At 37.2% G+C, this 21,533-nt stretch overlaps 1 protein-coding gene across 9 annotated transcripts in view; it reads right to left on the reverse strand.

The window, feature by feature from the left end:
• Nucleotides 1-6,630: 6,630 nt before the first annotated feature.
• LOC107091628 (ryanodine receptor 1-like) overlaps nt 6,631-21,533 on the reverse strand; it is a 101,501-nt gene continuing 86,598 nt past the window's right edge. For 4 of the 9 annotated variants that reach the window (XM_015385659.1, XM_015385663.1, XM_015385660.1 and 1 more), the window contains 26 exons: nt 21,406-21,482; nt 21,200-21,273; nt 20,833-20,850; nt 17,349-17,429; nt 17,085-17,173; nt 14,709-14,837; nt 14,424-14,528; nt 13,547-13,576; nt 13,258-13,287; nt 13,061-13,142; nt 11,670-12,979; nt 11,298-11,377; nt 10,950-11,124; nt 10,734-10,820; nt 10,390-10,644; nt 10,166-10,296; nt 9,179-9,221; nt 8,956-9,089; nt 8,814-8,874; nt 8,584-8,730; nt 8,365-8,499; nt 8,129-8,285; nt 7,508-7,572; nt 7,281-7,381; nt 6,919-6,970; nt 6,631-6,822 (listed from right to left, as the gene is read on the reverse strand). In XM_015385659.1, coding sequence (XP_015241145.1) covers nt 6,727-6,822; nt 6,919-6,970; nt 7,281-7,381; nt 7,508-7,572; nt 8,129-8,285; nt 8,365-8,499; nt 8,584-8,730; nt 8,814-8,874; nt 8,956-9,089; nt 9,179-9,221; nt 10,166-10,296; nt 10,390-10,644; nt 10,734-10,820; nt 10,950-11,124; nt 11,298-11,377; nt 11,670-12,979; nt 13,061-13,142; nt 13,258-13,287; nt 13,547-13,576; nt 14,424-14,528; nt 14,709-14,837; nt 17,085-17,173; nt 17,349-17,429; nt 20,833-20,850; nt 21,200-21,273; nt 21,406-21,482 — 3,744 coding nt within the window. In that variant the 3' untranslated portion in view covers nt 6,631-6,726. The remainder of the gene's footprint in view (nt 6,823-6,918; nt 6,971-7,280; nt 7,382-7,507; nt 7,573-8,128; nt 8,286-8,364; nt 8,500-8,583; nt 8,731-8,813; nt 8,875-8,955; nt 9,090-9,178; nt 9,222-10,165; nt 10,297-10,389; nt 10,645-10,733; nt 10,821-10,949; nt 11,125-11,297; nt 11,378-11,669; nt 12,980-13,060; nt 13,143-13,257; nt 13,288-13,546; nt 13,577-14,423; nt 14,529-14,708; nt 14,838-17,084; nt 17,174-17,348; nt 17,430-20,832; nt 20,851-21,199; nt 21,274-21,405; nt 21,483-21,533) is intronic. The other 5 variants (XM_015385668.1, XM_015385667.1, XM_015385666.1 and 2 more) reach the window with 3 other exon arrangements.

Below are 21,533 nucleotides of genomic sequence, written 5' to 3' on the forward strand. Positions count from 1 at the left end.
ACCTCTGTATATACCAACCAAGGGGGAAGCATATCGTAAATCATCATCATAATAACAGACTTTTAATGATTAATTTGAATGTATTAATTTTATTGAATATATTATTCTTTACATAGGGTGAAATGAATGTATGACACCAAACTGAAATAATAACAAAAATCAATAACTGGAAGCACAAGTTACAATTTTTTATATGTTCTTATAATGTGTAAATTTATTAGATTTAACATTTAAATACCTTTTTGTGGTTTGGTAAGGATGTAATGAGAAAACCTTTAAACTCAGAGCACCAGGTATTGAGCCACCTATGAACTGGAAACATCATCGGTCTGCATGCTACTTATCATTTGAAGCCAATGTAATATCAACATAAGTCAAAACCAATAAAGAAACCCAGCTTCAAAATGGACACCTGTCACCACGACTACAATTTCTACCTGCTTTATTACCAAGTGAAATATCTTCAGAAGGCTGGCTTTCTGATCAGACAATACTTTAATCGGTTTGGCTACAATGAAAGGAAGTAAACTGAGAGAAGCTGGGTGAAGCTCTACCAAGCTTAGAACCCTATACCTGTAAAGCATGTTGGTGGAAGCATCAAGCTGTGGGCCCTGTTTCATGTTAGTGTCACTGTTGCATTGCACAGAGAGATTAGGCAAAATTAAGGAGGATGGCTTTCAAATACCATGAAGCTGAGAAATCTTTTTAAATAGCAAAGATCTGTTTTGTGAATTAAAAGTGCAACCTTCAGCCTTGCTACATGTTGAGATTTTGTGATATACTGGTCCCCAAAATGTACACTGACTTAAATGAAAATCAGCAGCCACTCTCACTGTCTGGCTTTTTAGACAGGCAAAAAAAGGCCAATAGATGAGAATTGGTGTAGAAAAAAACTTAGAAAAACTTTATTGTCATTTTGTACACACAGGATGTATACAAAATGAAATTTCATTCAGTACAGCTCTCAGGACATTTCCATTTCTTTAAGTGCAGCAGTGATGAAATGTAAACACGATGATGAAATGTAAACAAAAGACTGAGATATGATTTATGGTTTTATTCAACATTTAGCGGTCTAATGGCAGTGGGGAATAAGCTGAATGTTGAGAGCTGTTCCTGGCCACTGCCACGAGGCGCCGCCCCCTGTCTATGTCTCTAGAGAGACAAAGTATTCTAATAATTTACACATAGCAAACCAAGTGGAAATTCCGTCATTGACTCTATTTTGGATCATAAGATTATTTTTAATGAAATAACATACTCCCACAGTTTAAGAATTAACTCATTTGATAAGCCTAGGAACCAGTGGTGCATCGGAAAACAGTTTAAAACCAAAACTGTTTGGCATCTCCTCCTTCTGTTGGTCACACTGATGTAGGTATGCATCCAAAGGTGGGTAGTAACTAGTTACATTTACTCAGTTATATTTACTTTGTTAACATTTTGAAAAAAAAAAAGAAAATACTTTTAGGAGTAGTTTTTTTAGGAGAATTTTTACTTTGAATTGACTAAAAAATATGACAAAATATCACTACTCTCACTTCAGTAAAATTTCTAGCTCCTCCATCGATTGTGAATAACTTCACTTAATACAGACAAGCTTGTTATAGATAAATATGAACCATTTAAAGACACTTTCTTATTTTTTTGCTCAAGGCTTGTTGGTTAAATGTTTTATTTTCCATCTGCTGAGTCTGTCATGTCGTTTGGAGGTAGAGTAAAAATACAGTAAACAGTATACTGTTATTTAATCTACTCTTACGTACTGTAACTATTGATTTTGTAAATTTTGTAACTCAGAAAATGTATTTTGAAGTGGTCATCCCACCTAAACTTTGTATTGTATAACTACTGTATATTATATGTTTATTTTTTGCATATCATTTAATATTTTTGTTAAATTCTGCACCATTTTTTAAAATATAAAATTAAGTTGTTGTGATCATTTTAGCAGATAAGTTACTCAGTACTTGGGTAGCTTTTCTACCGAATACTTTTCTACTGAGTATGTATGTGATGAAGTACTGCTACTCTTACTCAAGTGCAATTCATAGGTATTCTGTTGGCATCTTCATCTTAAACCTGTGTTTGCTCCAAGTCGGAAATGTGTAGTTGTGTTGTTGGACTTTGTGAAAATTGCCAAATTAGTTACACAAAGTTTATTGTATTTAATGTCAGGAATGCCGGCCACTCCCTCCTATCCTCACCCAGGTTCTGGGTTTTCTACTCTTCTACTCGCAGATTAATCTGCTAGGTGGGGGCTAGCTGGGACAGCTTAGAGAGTAACATTTCCAGAGAGGATTTTACAGCTTCTTCTACTCTGCTGCTCAACTCAACAATGCATTTTCCTCACAAATGCAACACAGATTATAAGGGGAATAAACTTCCTTTTTTTGAGCTAAATTATTTTTCTATGTTTTTTTAACCATTTTATAGAAAAAAAGCATTTTACTTTGTTTCTTAATTCTTAACTGTCTACTAAAAAGACTTTAAAAAGCAATCTTTTAAAACTGTTGCTATTCATATCAATAATTGCTCTGAATCCTCCATCAAGAATCAAGCTTAAATTTATTCCTTTAGTAGGTAATTTTTTCCCCTTTATTCTCATTGGTCCTGCAGAGAACCAACTTTCATGCAGTCAAAAGTTCCTCAGTGGATACTCACAGGATTGTAGACGGGCTGGTAGCCTGGAGGAGCGACAAAAGTCATGTTGGCAGACAGATGAGAAAGAAAACAGTGGAAAATCAGGTGTTTTGTGTCAGAGACAGATCCCTGCTGGGCTCTCTGCTTTATATAAACTATGATGGAGGGGAGGAGAGAAGCAGCCAAGCCCACAACTGAATCACATTATTGTTCACTTTGATGAAAGATGTATCTTTACCCGGGAGAACATGATGATGAAAGCTAAAAGGGTGTGTTTGTTTGTTTTTAACCACGTTGAGATCTTCATTCATCATTTTCAAGCTATTGAAAGTTATTATAACTAACTACATATTTCTAATCCAGATCAAAAAGCTTTCCATTGTGATTGCATTTCCTGTTTTTCTTTTTTAAAGCAGTTATCAGAATTTTGATTCTGAGCCTATTGAAACATGTTTTTATTCAATGTAAACAGAAACTACACTAATCCTCACCTGCAGCTCAGGTATCCGTGGGTATTTTCCTTCTTTTGTACTCATACTCCATTTAGGTAGGAGGTTAATCCTGATAATACTTGGTAATCTCAACACGAACGGCAGGTTTATGAGGTCAAATGTTTCACAGAACAAAAGCTGTCAGGTTAATAGACAATCTGTCTTTTTTACTCAGAAAATCTTGTGTACATTTCATATTTGCAAAAGATAAACCTTTCATCAAGATTCACCATGAAACCTCAGTTGAAAGGGGTGTTATGTTAATACATTAGCTATGCTATAAACCAAGGTACTGTATTTAAAGGGCTAGTATTTATAGGGTACCTCATCATAGGATTAATCTACAATATAGCGACAAGTCTGAGTGTTTCACAGCAAGTTCTGTTCTTTTGCTTTAAAGCTAAAATTAAGTTTGTTTAAATGTAAAGTGTGATGCAAAAGCATTCATACCCCTTGTGCTTCTTTTATTTTATTATGATTGTAATATGTATATTTTTATTTTCTCTGCACATATAATGAATCAAAACTTTACTCATCCCACAGCTCCAACTCCTTTTAAATAAATCAGCTGTGTCTGTGAGCAGCATAGTTTCTCCCTCAGGTAGTTCCCAACATAAATGTATTCTATCCTAATAGCTTTCCTGTGAACAGATTCTTGTCTAAGCCTTCTTTCCATACATCTCCTCACAGATGGTCTGTTGATTGTTGTCCAATTTTGCCCTCATGTGTCTCCTCATCACAAAAATTGGTTGAACAGTGCTAAGAGAAATTTTGAAAGTTTTACTACAAATCCCTTCTTTAACCTCTCAAAACCTTTTTAAAGTGTTTACAAAAAATAACTCAGAATGCATGAAAAATACCTATATATATATATATATATATATATATATATATATATATGTATATATATATATATATATATGTGTGTGTGTGTGTGTGTGTGATAGACGTCGGAAAGCTTACATTCTCCACAATTAAACCACCTAGTTCATTTTTTGGTTATAGCAAGCACCAAAGCACAATTATAGGAGCATGTCGAAATGTGGCATGACAAAGCAGCCACAACAAGCAAGCATGTCTTTATTACTGCTGTTTAAAAAAGACAAAAGACCTATTATTTTCAAGAATAAAGAAAAAAACTTTGAGTCATATTTGAACTGATTCAGCTTGTGCTTGATGCAGCTTGGGTGTTTTACTCACCCAATTTTCATGTATATAGTCAGAAACTAGAAGAAGTTTTTAAATAATGTATCAAACATGTTTGTGCTTACAGTTCCTGAGTTATTTGCGTTTCCATTTGGGTATGCAAAACAGGCAAATTTCCCAGAAATGAGGTGAATATTAAAAGGTTAAAATTCTCCACAACTCACTTATTGACCCCTCTGTTGTGTTTTCAGGCTTCAAAATGCTGTTTAAGTTCCAATGTTCCCCCAAAAAATATCTAAGGCCCTTAGACAACTAAAACTAAGTTTAAATCTCACACACAGGTGGACTTTGCTTCTGAACTGGGTGCCTTCTGAAAGCAGTTTGTTTGCTGAATTAAAAGAAACAGTTCAATTTTGTAACAGAAAAAAATAGAGCAAAAGTTGAAAAACATTTTTTAATTGTCAACAGATGCTACTTGATGTTAGTCTGAGAAAGAAAATCCATTTAAACCATATTAAAATTATTTGTTGCAACTTGGACGTAAAGTTGACATTCCCTTAAATCACAAACCGCTGAAAGCTCAAACACAAATGATGAGACATGTTCTGGTTCTCCTTAAAATAATCTGTTTATTCCATATTGAAACACAGGGTTTAGTCAGAGGACACTCAATCAAGTGGAAAGTTGTGACCTCCATTCATCTTCAAATCATCTGCTCCACCTGCAGAACAATCCGCAACCAAACCACAACTCTGCCTCTGACAGCTCCAACATAAACATAGGATGGAGAGTTTGTGAATCTGTCAGATATCAACGCATCTTTATGCTGAATTACTAAAAACATCTATGATAAAAACCTAACGAGCTGAAATAAAAGCAAATATTTTGTCTCTACCATCAAACTGGAGGTTCCCCTCATTGTAAGACTAATTATCTTCCTCATCCTTGGTCTGCGACATGTCTGTGTCTGAAAACAACATTATTTTCATATCTCAGAACCTTAAAGAATAATAAATATAAGAATCCATCATGTATGTAAAACATTTCTTATCATCATGTTCTCATTAGATACATTCAACACTCAATTCAGTGCAGCGACTTTGTGCATAAACTCTCATTCTAGGTTTGATCTGTGTAGAATAAACCACATTGGTGTCCCTCTTGGATGAATGTTCGTATCACTTTCTATTACAACAGAAACGCGATGAAGACTAGAGTCCACAAACATCCAGGGACACATCTGATAGTGGATTTGCACAGTTTTATCTCATACTTGAGTTACATCTTAATGAGGTCAATCCAAAGGTTTCAGTTCATAAACGCTTATGTGAAGCTTTTATTTCAAAATTCCAAAACTTGCTCCTCCCCACTGAGCCAAATCTGGCTTCATACTTTCAGTGCGAGGCATAATAAATGGATCGTTGAAGAATTCACCCATAATAAGCATTGAGTCACATTAAACATGCAGTACTTTTCAAATCAGAAGGAAGACCAGACGCTTGGTAAATAAAGATTGATTTTGGATCTGTCAAAGCCGTTTTTTTTGTGGGTTTGTCACAATTTTTTCACCAAACCAGTTCCAAACTAGGGGTTAAGATGCATTGAAAAAGACAATAATGGTTAAAAAGAAAAAAACAACTCATCGAAATACAAAAAAAAAATGCTTGAAACATGAACCTCAATACATATAAATAATACTAAAGTGACCCAAATGGCTCACAGAGTGGGACAGGTGTGATTGTCCTAATAAGGATATAGAAGACTGAATCTCCTAGCACATGATCAGAACTGAAGATGCCTTTTAAATGGCGGTTTAAACTTCTTTTAGAAAACAAAAACTAAAAAAGAAAACCAGTTGTCTTCCGTTCAAACATTCCCAGATAACTGGGAATCCACAATGGCTCACAGTCATGGAAAATAAATGTGTTTCCCCATATTTTGTGACATTTTGACATTTTTCCATAAGACAGGGTGCAAAAGCCCTCAGACTTTACAAATGTTGACATGTTCAGGATTTACTGAAATTAAAGATTCAAACTGACAGCTAAAGCAGTGACATTGCTATAGGCACTAGAATGTTTACAGCAGTAGTGACTAAAATAGCCCCGTGTGTACAGGCGCAGTGGAGATACAAGGCAATCTATGTATAATTTACACAGGAAAGGCCATGTGTTTACAGCAGAATCAAAAGGCTCTTGGCTTTGCTCTGTTTTCCCCCCTTACCTCTAGGATCACTTTCCTTAACATTCTGCTGCAGGTGGTTGAAAAGTGCAGTCAAACTGTGCATAGCTTTTAACAGACGAGAAAAATGTGCAGACAAATGACAGAACTAAGACACCGATTTGATCAAGCTCTAAATTTCCGACTTTTTTTGTTGTTTTGCTCTGGTTCTTGTTCCTTTCTCCTTCCCTTCTCTTTGGGAAGGAACCATAAATATGCAGGGATGTTAGCCAAGCTGGTCCTCATACTGCTTTCTGAAGCAGTCACCAGCAGGGAAGAAGTCCCAGCATCTCTCCTGGTACATCTTCCACACATAGGACTCCTAAAAAACAAAAGAAAAAACGAACCATACAGGTTTAAGAGCATAAAGAAACAGCATTCTTGACCAATTGATGGGTTTACTTTCTAAATGACCGACCTGCCCTGTGTGTTCAGTTTCATCCTTATTGATGAGATACATCAAGAAGAACCTGAAAGAACCAAAATAATGCATCACTTCCTCAGTCAAGTTTTGTTAATTCATAATTTATAAATCGAAACATGCTCCTTGGAGCCTACATGGAACGTCTGTGTCTTGCTTGATCAACATTAAATCAAACATCTGCAGTTTCCTAAGGTATAATTAAGTGGTTCAACCTTTCATCTTTGCAATAAATATGATTTAATAGTTTCTTTACAAAAAAAAGCACAATGAGAAAGACTCTAGCTGTTTTGTATCTTCTTTTAAAACCATGTTATGATTTCACCTAAAGTATAACTGCAAAATATGACTCAACTCACATATAGTTGGCTAAATTATGCTCTTCCAAGGTGTGCGTTTCAAAGCCATGCGGCGTCGTATCAAAGTAGTCACTTCCTATTCCACAGATGAAGCACTTGGTCTGAAAGGGAAACATGGAGGTCAGATTAAATGCACCTTTATCTTTCAAGAAATAAAAGCTTAATGGTAGCAAAAGGTAGATTAAGCAAAAGTGCAATTTTAGTCAAACTGCAGTTTAGTATCTTACCTCCATGTCCTCCCTGACCTGCTCCTGCTGGTCTCTGAGCTCACCAAAGGCATCAATGATCAGACCTGCAGACAGAAACATCAATAATATAATGAAAACGTGTATTAAATGAGGAATATGGTAATATGATTTTATTCTCATCTTATCAGGACATCGTATTCATTTTTATTAATATTCATTTCTACATTTTCACAGAATTTCTGAAAGGATGATGCAAAGCTCCATCCATCCATCCATCCATCCATCCATCCATCCATCCATCCATCCATCCATCCATCCATCCATCCATCCATCCATCCATCCATCCATCCATCCATCCATCCATCCAAACAAAGGTGACATATTTGGATTACATGCTAACATAAAGCTTTAGTTAGAAGAAAAATATGTTATTTCTACAGATCAGATCATTCAGATTTTATTTGCTTTCATAAAAATGTATTTTGATCCAAGTCATCACAACCAGCCATACATTATCTAAAGCCTGATATAAACATGTATTTCATCATCTTAATATCAACCAATATGGGTTATTACTGTATGTCCAACATACAGTAATCTGACAATTTAACTATAAAATCTGTGCTTTGTGACATAATATAGTTAACAACCCCAACTCACCCTGGATGATAGCCAGCAGGATGACAATAACAAAGAAGAAAAATGTGATGTCAAAGACGACTCTGTAGAGCTCGTATTCATCCCCGGCCGGATCCTCAATTTCATCTCCAATGCCTCCACCGGCACGTACGCCGACGTACATGTGGAACAGGTAACACTACAAGAGACAGTTTGACAATTAACTTCAACATTTTTGGTTCCGAACATGCTTGGTTCCAGGACCACTCCCCACTCACCGTCATCATGTCGTCGCACTTCATGTCCGGCTCATCCTCATCCTCGCTCTTGTTGTAGAACTTGCGGAAGAAGTTGAAGGCCACCACAGTGTAGAGGTACACCACCACAGCCAGCAGCCCCACGGTCATCATCAGCTGTGACAAACAGGTAAAGATGCTCTTACTTTCAAATCAGATGATCCAGAAATCCCCCTGCAGCTGGATTATTCTGCGTTTCACCTGTTTGCCATTATGGGTAACAGAGGACAGAATAGTCCGCAGGGTTTTGACCCCCATGGCGATGTCCAGAAGATGGCACGCAAAGAAGAAGTTGTTGTAGTGTCCCAGCATTGACATCAGCATGTACCAGACCAGGTAAAGGAATGTCTGTAAGATAAATGAGAGTGAAATGAGTAACACCAAAGCTAGAAGCTGATCCTCTCACATTCAAAGCTGCTCCTTTTACTCACATTGTCAGTGAAGACGACCCCAAACTTCCAGATCTGGTATTTGATATCAATTGATGTTATCCTGCACAGAGACAAACAAAGGGATGATTACCCCTGGCTTTATGGTCTACTCGGGTTAACTTAATGTGAAAGCTGTAGGTACCAGCTGAACATTGAGGTATCAGGTTCATGTTTCTTCTCATGGGTCATGGCGCTGACGTCTAACAATGCCAGATCCATACCAAGCAGCTCTGCGATTCTCTCTCTGCCGTAGATGTCGCCGTATTTATCTAGAACCTGGATGCCACACAACATGTTTGGGTTATTATTCCAAAGGAAGAGACGTTTCGATAGAAACCTACATCATTTAAGGCAAATAAACTCACCTTTCTCTTCACAAACTTGTCCCAGTAGTTATTTGGGAAAGTTCTGCATTGATATAAAAGAGTTAAAAAAAAGCACATACTTTTATCAATCTTATTCAGCTGACCTCTCAAGTAATTACACAAATTAACCTCAATGAACTCAAATATAGCCAAATTTTTATTATTTATAATTAGAAAGTGTAGTCAATATATATAATTTCAACAAAGAATGTTATAATTTAAACATCTATTTTTGTTCATTCTGTTAACTTTGACATACAGCTAATGAAAATGGCAAATTCAGTTTAATAGAAGTTACATATCGGTTGTTTTAGTTGTTTTAATATAGGCGCTCCTGCTATACTGTTTTCTTTACTTATGTCTTTTAGGACTTAATAAAACAAAGTGGACCTATCCCAGCACAGGACATGGCTCAGTAAATCATCACTTGCTGAGGACACTTGGCACTCAGCGCCAATGCTATGAATTATCTTTGCTAATCCTTCAGTCTCTGTGATCTTGATTTTCAAATGAAATGCTAAATCTACGTATATTAATAGATATTTGCACCGATCAGTAACACACCACACTTTGTTGGTTTAGAAGGGGTTTAACTCAAGGAAGGTGACAATTCAGTCCATGTCCTGGATCGGTTCAGGAGAGGTTACACTACAGTTGACACCTTCTGATTCACCCCTAAATGGGCTTTACCTTCTAGTCATCTTAAGGCTTTTGTTACTCTTGTTGCACATCAACAATTTGCTACCAAATGTTTTCCTTCCAGTTAATTTTCCATTAATATGCCTGATGCAGTAACCTGAACAGCCTGTTACTGTAGTGATTACATTTTGCACGTTACCCTCCTTGTAATGGTGTTATTCAGTGTTTTCCAAAGAACAATCAAATCACCATGATTGTGTAGGACTAAATGTGGCCAGAATATGAGATGGGTTTTTCAGTGCTATTCTAATATACTGAGACATTTTTGTACATGTACGTGTTTCTTACGGAGTGTTAAGCACCAGTCTGTCCCACTGGCCCTTGATGTCATCGTCTTCAGGCTGCTCAGTGACATAAAGACCGTCAAACTCCAGTTTTCTGGCCAGCTCCTTCTCTCTCTTAAAGATGACCAGAGGGACCTAATAGACAAGATTTAGATGCAGAAGACATTAAACTAAAAACACATGAAAAAAAGGATTTATTTTAGAGCAAGGAAGGAAAACAAACCACACCTTGAGGCAGTTGTAGCCGATGATGCAGAGGAAGGAGATGATGGTGTGAAAGATGGCGAGGAAAGCCAAGGCTGGCTCCATATAACCGGTGCTCTCCTCCAGGAAGTAGTACAAGGGACCTTCTTCTTCATCGTCTTCTCCACCTTCCTCCAATCCAGACCCGTCTTCTTCAGCACCAGAGCCTTCAAACAGGCCGGAGCCCTCAAACAGACCAGAGCCCTCAAACTCCTCCTCACCTGGAGGAGAGTCGGACACCTGCAGAGATCCCTCACCGAGTAAGACTCTTATGTTGTGCACATTGACCAGATATAAAATAAGACATTATTTTATAAACATTTACAAACCTTGTAGAAGAGCAGGATGAAGTTAAGTGCGAATGCGATAAACAGAGCCAAAAAGCGGAGGTTGTAGAAATTACGAGAAAGGTAGTTCTAGGGAAAATACAGAAATGAGAAAAAGATTGAATAACAACTATATTACTTTGAATTATATCCATAAACCTTAAATAGTTGCTGCGGTTATAAATATTTTAAATGTTTTAGCCACAGAGAGCTGCTCACCATGAATTTAATCCTCTGCACTTCTAGCTCATTCCACAACTCAAAGCCTTCCTCTGCAGGTTTCTTGTCCTTCTTTGTTTTCGTCTTCACAGTTTTCTCCTCGATCAGCTCAGGCTCCTCCTCCTTCACTTCAGGCTCAGGCTCTGGTTTCTCTGCCTTCTCCCCATTTTCAGTGCTGGAAAGAAAAAAAAAATACAGATTTGTGCTTTCCTCTGTCTCTGGACTTTGCTTTGAAATCTAAGGTCCATAAAATCAATACATCTTACTCTATACATATCTGGATAAATTAAAGATAATAAAGGCTGTTATTATATTATTTTTATCTTTTATAATCAGTATTAAACTTACTCTGCCTTTTCAGTCTCCTGAGGGGCTTCCTCTTCAGGTTTAACCTTCTCCTCCTCGCCTTGTCCTCCCACTGCTGCCAGCTGTTTAGAAGGTAAAATATTAGAGGACATAACAAAACAAGACAAAGGGATCTTGAGAAAAAATACCCAAGAACAGGGAAAATATAATAAAACCAAAGTCATAAATCATATTAATATAAACCAAAATACATCGAGCCTTTAGAAAACTATGGCATCATATGGTGCAAACTTCCTGATTTTTCCTGAAGAGTTTTAGGCTCCGGTTCGGAAAAAGTCAGTTAAGGTTCTGAAGCAGAAACAATGCCCCGAGGTGGAGAAGTTGGGTGACTAACAAAAGAAGTGAACATCTCACCAGTTTCCTGGTCAGCAGTGGGGTGCCCTCTGGAGTCGGAGGCTCTTCAGTAGTCGTATCTCCAAAGTCTCCGAGGCCCCCCGGTGTGTTAAAACCAGGCAGACGGCCACCTTCCCCTTCTTCGCCATCCTCCTCTTCTTCTTCTCCTCCAGCTGTATCCGAGTGGTCTGTCCCTCCTTCTGCTTCATGGACCTCTCTGAGTCCTGGTTCTGGTGGCAGATCTCCATGCACTTCGTCTTGCGTTGGATCCGGCATGCTGGCTAAGATCTCTGTGACGGTGATCTTCTTGGCTCCCTCAACCAACCCCCCACCGAACAGAACCTTCCATATCAGCGTGAAGAAGCCTTTACATATGTTATAGGCGAATATGAGGATTCCCATCAGAATGGTGTAGAAAAACGTGACCAGTCCGACAACCATCTCCTTCACTGTCATTCTTCTCAGCTTCCGGTACTGGCGCCGTAGGTTACGAAAGGTGAACATGTTGAAGAAGTTCATCACACCCTTCAGGAATTCTGCAAAGGCTGATGTTGATTCTGGAACAGCCCCCTCTCCGTTGCCTTCCTCGCCCTCTGCAGACTCTGCTACCTCTCCTCCACCCTCCCCTTCTTCCTCATCATCTTCCTCTTCCTCTCCATCTCCCTCTGGCTCAGAGATAGAAGCTGCGATGTTCATCTCAAAGATGGTGTCCTCGCAAAAGTTCACAAACATCTCCATCTTCTCGCTCTCGCCACCCTCATTGACCACGTCGAAGATGAACTGCCGCTTGGACTCTCTGACCTGTGGCATCTCCCACTGGTTCCGGTTGGCCTCGCTGATCTCAAAATAAATGCGTTCAATCCTCCTGCTGGCCCCCATGATCTCAATGCGACCGAGGAAAGGCCGGAAGTAGTTGAGAACGCTCTCCGCCTGCTCCAAGAAGTTCTGAAGTCGGGTGTCATGGGGCACGTGCTCAGACAGGTTGGTCAGAAGAACAGCAATGTTAAAACCGATATCTTTAGCGGGCTCCTGGAAGCGATCCGCAAATTCCTCAAAATTTATCATTTCGTTTTCATCTGCCTCCGAGCAGGAGAGCAGGAACTGGATTTCTGACGGGGAGTACTGCTTCTGGCTGTCCATGGCCTTGGAGAAATCCTTCTTGGAGATAAGTCCACGCGGATCTGTCACATAATCTCTAAAGGCATCAGATGCTACGATGTCTTTGAGCTTGAGGAACATGTCGAAGAACTTGAGGATCATCTCCACATTGCTTGAGGACTCGACCAACATGTCAACCATTTGCCTGGCAATGGTGCCGTTCACAACGTTCCCTAAGAATAGCAAAGTTTGAGAAAAGCTTTGAGCAAATACTATAGCCAAAATGGATAATAATCTGCAGAGGGAACACTTACCTTCAAGTAGAGACAGAAGCATGACCACCATGTCCTTCTGGAGGTCCAACAGCTCTTTTAGGAGTCCTATTTGACTTGAATCCTGCAATATTAACACAACAACATGTTCTAGATGATAAAAATCACTAACTTGCGATACATTTTACAGTGAATTAATATAGGTTCTTCTTTCAATGCTGTTTACAAAAATACTCTACCTCAGAATACGTTCTACTCCAAAAAGGATCCTGGGTTTGCATTTATAGACAAAGTACATTAATTTTTAAGAAACATAGCTACAAAAAGACAAACATATTGTACTGCTGTTTGCATGATAAAGGGGCTGCATGATGGATGAAGTAAACAAACTAACAGAGAATGAGCAGAATAGATCTTTGATGCAGAATGTTGAGGTGCTAACTGAAAATCAGGGTAAAACATGAGTTCCATAGAGAAGCGTGAAGAGACTAACAGGGAAACATTTGCTGGAAAAATACAGAATCTTACAACAATTCGTTGTCCAGGGTCAGGGTGCATCTAGTAGAATTACACATGAACATAAACACATCCATCAACATCCATTCACATTAATAGCATACTAAAAATAGCACTATATAGTTTTCTATTTATCTTAAGCCACACTGTCTGGCAGATACAGGTTTATACAGGTTAAACTGAGTGTGTTGCTGTCACTTTTTGTTGGTAAAGGATCAGAAACATATTATCTTCCTCTCAATGCCCTTTCTGTAATTATTCATATAGAGGCACTGATATAATTAAACTTCTCTCTTGCTTATAATTCATTCAATGACTGCAAGGTGCCCCAGTTCTCTGGCTACAAAACAAGGCCCATCTTTCAGAGGTTTTTTGGCAATTTAGATGCAGTTTTGCAAACCAAGACTTTAAATAAGCAACCCTTTAAATCAATCCATATTGGCTCAGTTTAATAAATATTATTATTAAATATGTTAACTGAGGTTTGCAGAGTCTAAAATTGGAGCAGCTAGTACTTTTGTCACTTTTAGGTAAACTGTAAGCGCTCATCTTGGATCACGGCATCCAAGCATGACTGGCAATTGTGTGCACTTTAGCATTTTCTCTTGTTAATATTGTTTTTATCTGTAGAAAGTTAAAGATATTTTATAATGTTTTATAAACTTTGCATCCATTATGCATTACTATTTCCTTATAAAACAAAATATGAAATATGTGGGGTTATTTTAGATTTAAACATTTAGAAGGCCAAATACAAGCAATTTGAGAAAGTCTAATTAAACAGATTGTAACATTTCTGAATTTTCAGCTCATGCTTTTTTTTTTTTTTAGGAAAACTGATAAACATTAGAGTCAATGAAAAAATCTCCTGCATTAGAGTCTTTCTTACCTGTGCAAGTTTCATCATCATATGAGCAAAAACGTGGAGAAAACCCACAACAGCATCCCACAGCCTGCTGTGGGCCAGAGACTGCTGGTTACCAGTGCAGGGACCCTGCAAGATACAAAAACAACAAACATATTATTCAAAGATAAGATTTTATTGGTTTCACCGAAACACGTATAACATTCAAAGAGCCTATGTCAATTATATTTAAGTTTCTTTGCACAGAAATGTCAAAGTCAGTTATTTCTGTTTTATGATTTGTTCACATTTTCTACATAACCTCTTTACCTGGATGTACTCAGTCAAGCTGTTGAAGACTTGTTTGGCCACAGTCATGGCTTTGGAGAAATTCCTTTTACCTGGCTCATCAATGATGTCTTTCCCTGAGTAGTACCAATAAAAGTCACTGATGGACTCCTGTAAGCAGAGGTGATGACAGGTATATTATAAAGTTAAACTTTTTTGGTACCGTAATTGTTCCCCTCCAGTGAACTTAAATGCAGTTAAAAGCGTTCTGCTTATCCAAAACACTGCACCAAATTAAAAAGAGATATCATATTTCTTCTATTTTAGCTTCTGTTCATTGGTTCTCTGTTAGATCTAGAATATAATTTAAAACATGTTTTTTTTTTTTTTTTTTTTTACTATAAAGCCCCAAATATTCAAGTTACATCATACATCAAATATCTGATTGCTCTTTACATTTAAAGCAAAGCCCTTTGCTGCAGGTTTACCAGTGTTTCCAAGAATTTCTAAAAGTAGAATGAGAGACTTCTCTTCAGGCTCCTTCTCTATGGAAACATATATCTAGATTTAGTCAGTATGGCAGACACCCTGTCTATTTTTAAGCCTGGGCATATTTGATTTATTTCATAAAGCTTATAGTTAGAGTGGATCAGGTTATCAGCTATCTTTATAGTTTTGCTACTAAAGGGTTATTGTGCTGGAGAACTTAACCAGTTTTCTTTTCTCTGCTACAATCTACTTCTATGGTCTAATTTGTGCAATATTTTAATTGAACCTTTAGCTTTATTTTCTCTTTACTTTAACCCTTAACCCTTTAAAGCCCGATCCAAGAAAAAAACAAAATAGAAAATTACTTTTTTTGGTTTGAATTCCTTATTTTCCCTTTTAACAAAATATGTAAAAAGAAAAAAAACAGAAATACATTTTTGATATTAATATTTTATTACTATGCGATAAGTCAAGATTATTTTTTGTGTAGTCTTCTACTGGCTGTTATCAGGTATATCTGATTGTGTACAATAGGATTTTGAGCAAAGTTTTTACCATTAAATTATACAAAAGGTATCAGATGCAAAACATTTCAGAAACCGTATGTATCAAATACGATACATTTGGCATTATAGGATTAATGGTAGATACATCCGGTCTTGTGCTTTTTACCTGTGACATCCTCCTTGGGCAACGAATCAGTGTTATAGATTACATAGTTTGTGCTTTTGTTACTGTTTAGTCCTGTCTCTCGTAGACATAGCCATTTGCCCAGCTTCTACTGGAACTAACTGTATGTGCTTTCTTTGATCCCTTTAATAGCGTACCATTGCCTTCTCTTAACTAGAAAGTATTAAGGACTAGTGTTTCTATATTATTTTTGTGTGTTTGCCTCTGTCTTCTCTAACAGTTGGATGCAGCAGAAAACCATCTGCACTGAACCTGGTTATGCTGGGGGTTACTTCATATTAAAATGTTTTTTTCCCTCTGCACTTGCGCAGCTTGCATGCTCAGTATGAAGGATTGCTGCAGGGTCAATGCCACAATGTAAGGGAATGTCCACTGCTGCAACATGCTCATCCAGAAGGGGTGAATTCTGCAAATTCATGGGTTACCTGTAATTAAAGTGTTTTTTGTTAAATAGAAAACATTTAGCAAATCTTTCTATATAATTTGATTGAACTGACTTGGCAAAGCGCCTTGAGATGATGAGTTGTGAATTGGTGTTATATAAATAAACTAAATAAAGCTGAACTTGCCAAGCAACCCCACTTTACCTTTCAAAAAAAAAAAAAAAAACATTAATCAAAGCAAAACTTCAGCACTGTCCAATTATCTTATACTAATGTTGGGCCACTTCTGTCTCTGCTGAACATAGCTTAATTACTTTGTACTTTTACTTTAGATCTTTGTATATGAATCAAAATAAACTATTGAAATCTGCAGTAAAGTTATATCATATATAACATCTGCAATAGAAAACCTTAACTTTAATAATAATCCAAGCTGATTTTTATGGCACTTGCCAGTAGAAACTGCCTCATAGCTGTGCCTTCTGAGCATACTCAATATGTCTGTATGATACTAGAAAATGATATGATGGCAATACTATTGGTAAATATTGCAATGACATCTGCTGCAGAGATGAATCCAAATTTCCCATATCATGTTTTTCTTTTCTGTGCTCTCAGCTTGCTCTCTTACCTTAAGCATCTTTAAAATCTTGTCAGCTATTGATGTGAGACTCCCTCCAAAGAGCCAATATGTAAATAATATGCAAAATTTGAACTTGTTTAATGGTTTGGAAACTATTATCGAACAACTGCATTCCAAACAGCCATTTGTGACATCAATACTGCACAAAATCACACTGTGATGACAACATATAATCAAGACAAAGATAAAGGCATTCAAGTGTGTTAGAGTGACCTGTAGTCGAAGTAGGTAGTCCACAGTGCAGATTATGACGTTGATGGTTGTGGTGCTGCCGGTCTGAGTTCTCAGGTAGTTCTGAAAATCTAAGAAAAGACAACAGGACCAAAAATGGAGCTACATGGTTAGTATTAACATCCACAAGATTTTAAAACCTGATTATAGTTTCACATTGAATATTGTGTGGAATTTTGCTATGATTTTAATGTTAATGCTAAATAACACAACATTTTATCACGCTACTCTCAGTCATCTTCTTACCATTATTGTGGCCTTCACATAGGAGCTGCAAGAAGCGGAAGAGGTCGCACGTGAATTCATCATCCGCCATCACTTTCTCGTCTAAAGTAGATTAAGAAGAGGCAAGTTAAATATTACTGCTAACTGTCATGTTGGTTTGTAGTTTTTTTTTTGTTTTTGTTTTTTTGACCCATCTTTAGAATCACACGGACATCCACAAAATTTTTATGTTATATTTGCAAAAGCAAAAAGAATCTGGAAGCGGAGAACTGCAGGAAGTCAGTTGAACTTTCTGATTTGTTGAGAGATGAAGGGGAGTTAGGATGGATCTGTAGGAGTTTGATTCAGCGGGCTTTGCAGACTGCACCCAGAGGTCCAGAAGGATGTGAGTTAGATCCAATGGTATTTGCAAGAAATGTCGTGCTGCAGAGCCGACAGGTAGGTCATGAAGACTGAGAACTGCTGCACACAGGTAAGAACTTTTGCATGAAGATTGAAGGAACTAAGATACTAAAAAATAAAATGAATGCCCCCCGAACAAATTTGATCAATTATAAGTTTTACTTTATAATTAATCAAAATTTCACCAAACATTTAACAAGTAATAGTGACATTTGTTTTTATGGAGCATTAAATATTACCTGATATGAAACTCAACAAAATAGAAAAGAGAACAGATCAGGCTATTTAAACCGATGTGAGGTCATTGTTCCACAGTAGGTCAGCAAATGGTATGAGAACCACATCTGCTCTTCTTAATTTGACATTTTCTAAGTCAGAGAATTATTTAAAAGTTTTTAAACCTGCACAGCAGATTAAAAGCAGTTTATATATAAAGTTATTATTATTATCATAAACAACTACCACATACCGGAAGGAGGATGGTATAGGAGAAAAAGAAATTCAGTAACATCAAGTAGACCGTTTCTTTATGCCAACTACTTCTTAGGAGGAACAGTTATATATATAAAATGTATAGTCCTACCATCACATAACAATAAATGCTCCTGGTAGCTTACCTGTCATTGCTGACATCCTCTGGACATACTGTACTTATCTGCCTTGGTCAGATGAGAATAAGACTGAGCATTTGGGGGACAAACTCCAGGTGGGTTTGGTAAAAAGCCAAGGCAAATATATTAAACAGCACTTCTTTTCACTTTTAAAGAACTAGAGAACTAATTAGAGAGCATGGCATCACAGATTTTATGAAGTAAATTTTGCTATATTTTAAATAGAAATCTGTTTTTTTTTGTTTGTTTGGGGGTTTTTTTGCCATAAAAACAACTGAAAATGTTACTTGAATGGGACTTTTGGTACAAAAACTATTGAACAACTGGGCTCAGGAATGGATGAAAAGACAAGCTTTCATACATTGCAGTATTTAGATTCCAGTCCTCCAGCATTCTGAAATGTTGGAAAAGTCCTGTCCGGATGAAAAAAATGTGAACTTGAACTGTTAAAAAATACCATTAATTATTTTTTTTTCTTTCTGAATAAATGTACATAGATCAAATGTTAACATTTTAAAATAAAGAGTGTGAGCTTATGTTGAAACCTAATTCCGGGGTTGTTTTTTAACACATTTTCTACCATGGATACCAGTAGATGTTAGGGTTGTGCAGTTTTCACAAAGGGGTACCTCTAAAACCTATGAGTCCAGCGAATCTGTCAGCTGCAGGTTTCCACAGAGTTTTCCCCATTTTTAAAACATATATACAGAACGTCAAACAGGGACTAGAACAAACACCAGTAACGTTACATCAAACAAGAACAGGGCAAACACTTAAACACATAAAAACATAGAAAAACACACAGAAACGCAGCGTCTGTGACAAAAACAATGAGAGGTACAACAGAACAGCACACCATCATGCAGAACAGATCTACTGTAAAATCCAAACACATGGAGGATTGCTGTAAGATTGTTAAATGCACAATTTGCTCCCAAAGTTGTGTAATGAAAAACATCGAATTTTGCAGATTTAAATGTTTGATTTGGTGTGATTTAAAGAGAAAGCATGCCAACATATATTGGTGTCTTTTCACAGAAAGGCCCCAATTTATCTGCCACAAAACATAAAACAGAACAATCACTGAGGGAAAGTAAATTAGTCAGAAGTAGTTCATGTGTTTATCCCCAGTACATTCTATGGCAAAAAAAGGAGAGGTAATCAAAATGTTTAATGTTTAAGGGAAACAGGTGATTCGCCAACATAAAGTCTCTTCTTCCTGTTTTGACTCTTATTTCTGCAGGTTATTTATTCCGTTCGAGAACCTTGATACTATTCACTCTGTATTCCCAGACTGCTGGTGTAAAAGCTGAGATATTAGATAACTATGAATTGTGCATTGATTGCCGGAACCAAATGAAAAGAAGACGGAGCAGTACTAAAACTTTTCTTGCTGGACATAGGTTTAATTCTGTGCTACAACTGTTTTTTTATTTAATTGGAGCCTGATGTAATTCATCCTGGACCCGACTTTTGGATTTGATCAATTGTCCACCTGTAGAGACAAATCTGAATATTTTCATCCTTGTTTTTTTTTTTTCCCTTAACATGTTAAAGAATGAACCCTGATGCTATTAAAAGGGTATTTTAACATGTTTAAAAGAGTGATACAAACTTATTCAACTAAGGGCTTCACAATACTCCGTTATTACACAAATAAATTTAATGAGGGAGAGAAGGATTTTAGTGCTCTGCCTACAGTAGTTGCCCCAGGACCCAGAGATAATGACCAGACTTATATCCGGCTTTTTCTTACCAAATCAACTCGAAGCCCTTATTCAAATAAGAATCTAAGCAGTTTTATTAGGGGTTAATCAGCTAAGGTCATCCATACAGTGACCTCTGTGGGACTGAAGATCATGGTGGTCTCATTTTCCAGTTGATTAACATGCAATGTAATTCCTACACTTTACACTATGAAAGAATAAAATAAAATAAAAATCCCTTCCTAGATAAAAAGCAATCTAACCCATACTAAAGAACATCTTTCATCTATCATATTTCTTTTTTGTTAATTTCCCACAATCGTAGTTTTGGAGGGTTTTTTTTTTTTGTATTTTTGTTTCGTCCAAGTGTTTGAAATGCTTGATTGTATAAAATAAATGATTCCTTGCATTGGTCTGGCTATTAGGGCTGATGTTTGGATTGATTCCTACTGCTACTGCAATTCATTTCAGTTTCAAAACAGGAGAGGAAGACCGGAGTTACTGTCTTTCCCTCCCCAGGCTGAGATTACTGGAGTTACAGTAGATCTGAGATGAAACACTCAAGGGTGAGATTTAAACTTTGCAATCACTGAGGGAGATACCACTGCTGCAGAGGTATCAATGTGACTGCAAGGATTAATCCCATGAAGTCCTTGAATGTGAAATGAAATGCATATTAATTCCACAGCAATTAGACTGGTCAGGTGATTAGGAGCCAGAGTGAGGACAGGGAGGACAGAAGAAGAAGAAAGAAGGAAAAATAAACGATAGCAAACTTTGATTTACCGCTTTCTAGCTTCTTATCTGAGCGCAGCAAATTGGTGTGTAGAAAGGACACGGGCATGATAGGTAAGAGTTTCAAAATGAACAAAATGAAGAAAAGAGAAAAACAAAAAGAGACGAAGTGAGTCCAAAAAAGGCTTCATATATAAACAGTTAAACCCTCTGACTTATTAAATCTGGCGGCAGCTCTAGAGCTCCATCAATTCATTTCTGGAACCAGTCATCCACAAACATGCACACTCAGACACATACAAATTCACCTTTGATCCGATTGCAACCCAATATATGACAGTGAAATGATAACAGAGACAGTTTCTCTGTTTGTTATGAATTTCTGTGCTACATTAAAGAAGCTGCAGGGGATACTCACTCGTGCCTTCCTCTGAAACCATCCCAAGTCCCTCCGCTTTGTTCTGTCTCTCAAATGCATTCAAGTCCAAAACGCTGTCAATGGCAAATTCAACAATCAGGTCAGTGACAAAAAAAAAAAAAAAAAGACTTTCACTCAAACCTTCCCCTATTAAAACAAATTAATTTTAAAGCCTTGAACTCATCAACCACAATATGCATACAGACCTGCAGGTCTGCATCAGAGCCTGAACACTGAGGAAGAAGCCAACATCCTTTTTGTCCTTCAGATAGTCCAGCATTTTCTGCACATCGTCACAGAGAGAAGGAAACATTTATGCAAGGAAGAAATGCAT

Source organism: Cyprinodon variegatus, unplaced genomic scaffold (genome assembly GCF_000732505.1).
Source record: "Cyprinodon variegatus isolate N-32 unplaced genomic scaffold, C_variegatus-1.0 Scaffold345, whole genome shotgun sequence".
Classification (NCBI taxonomy): Eukaryota; Metazoa; Chordata; class Actinopteri; order Cyprinodontiformes; family Cyprinodontidae; genus Cyprinodon; species Cyprinodon variegatus.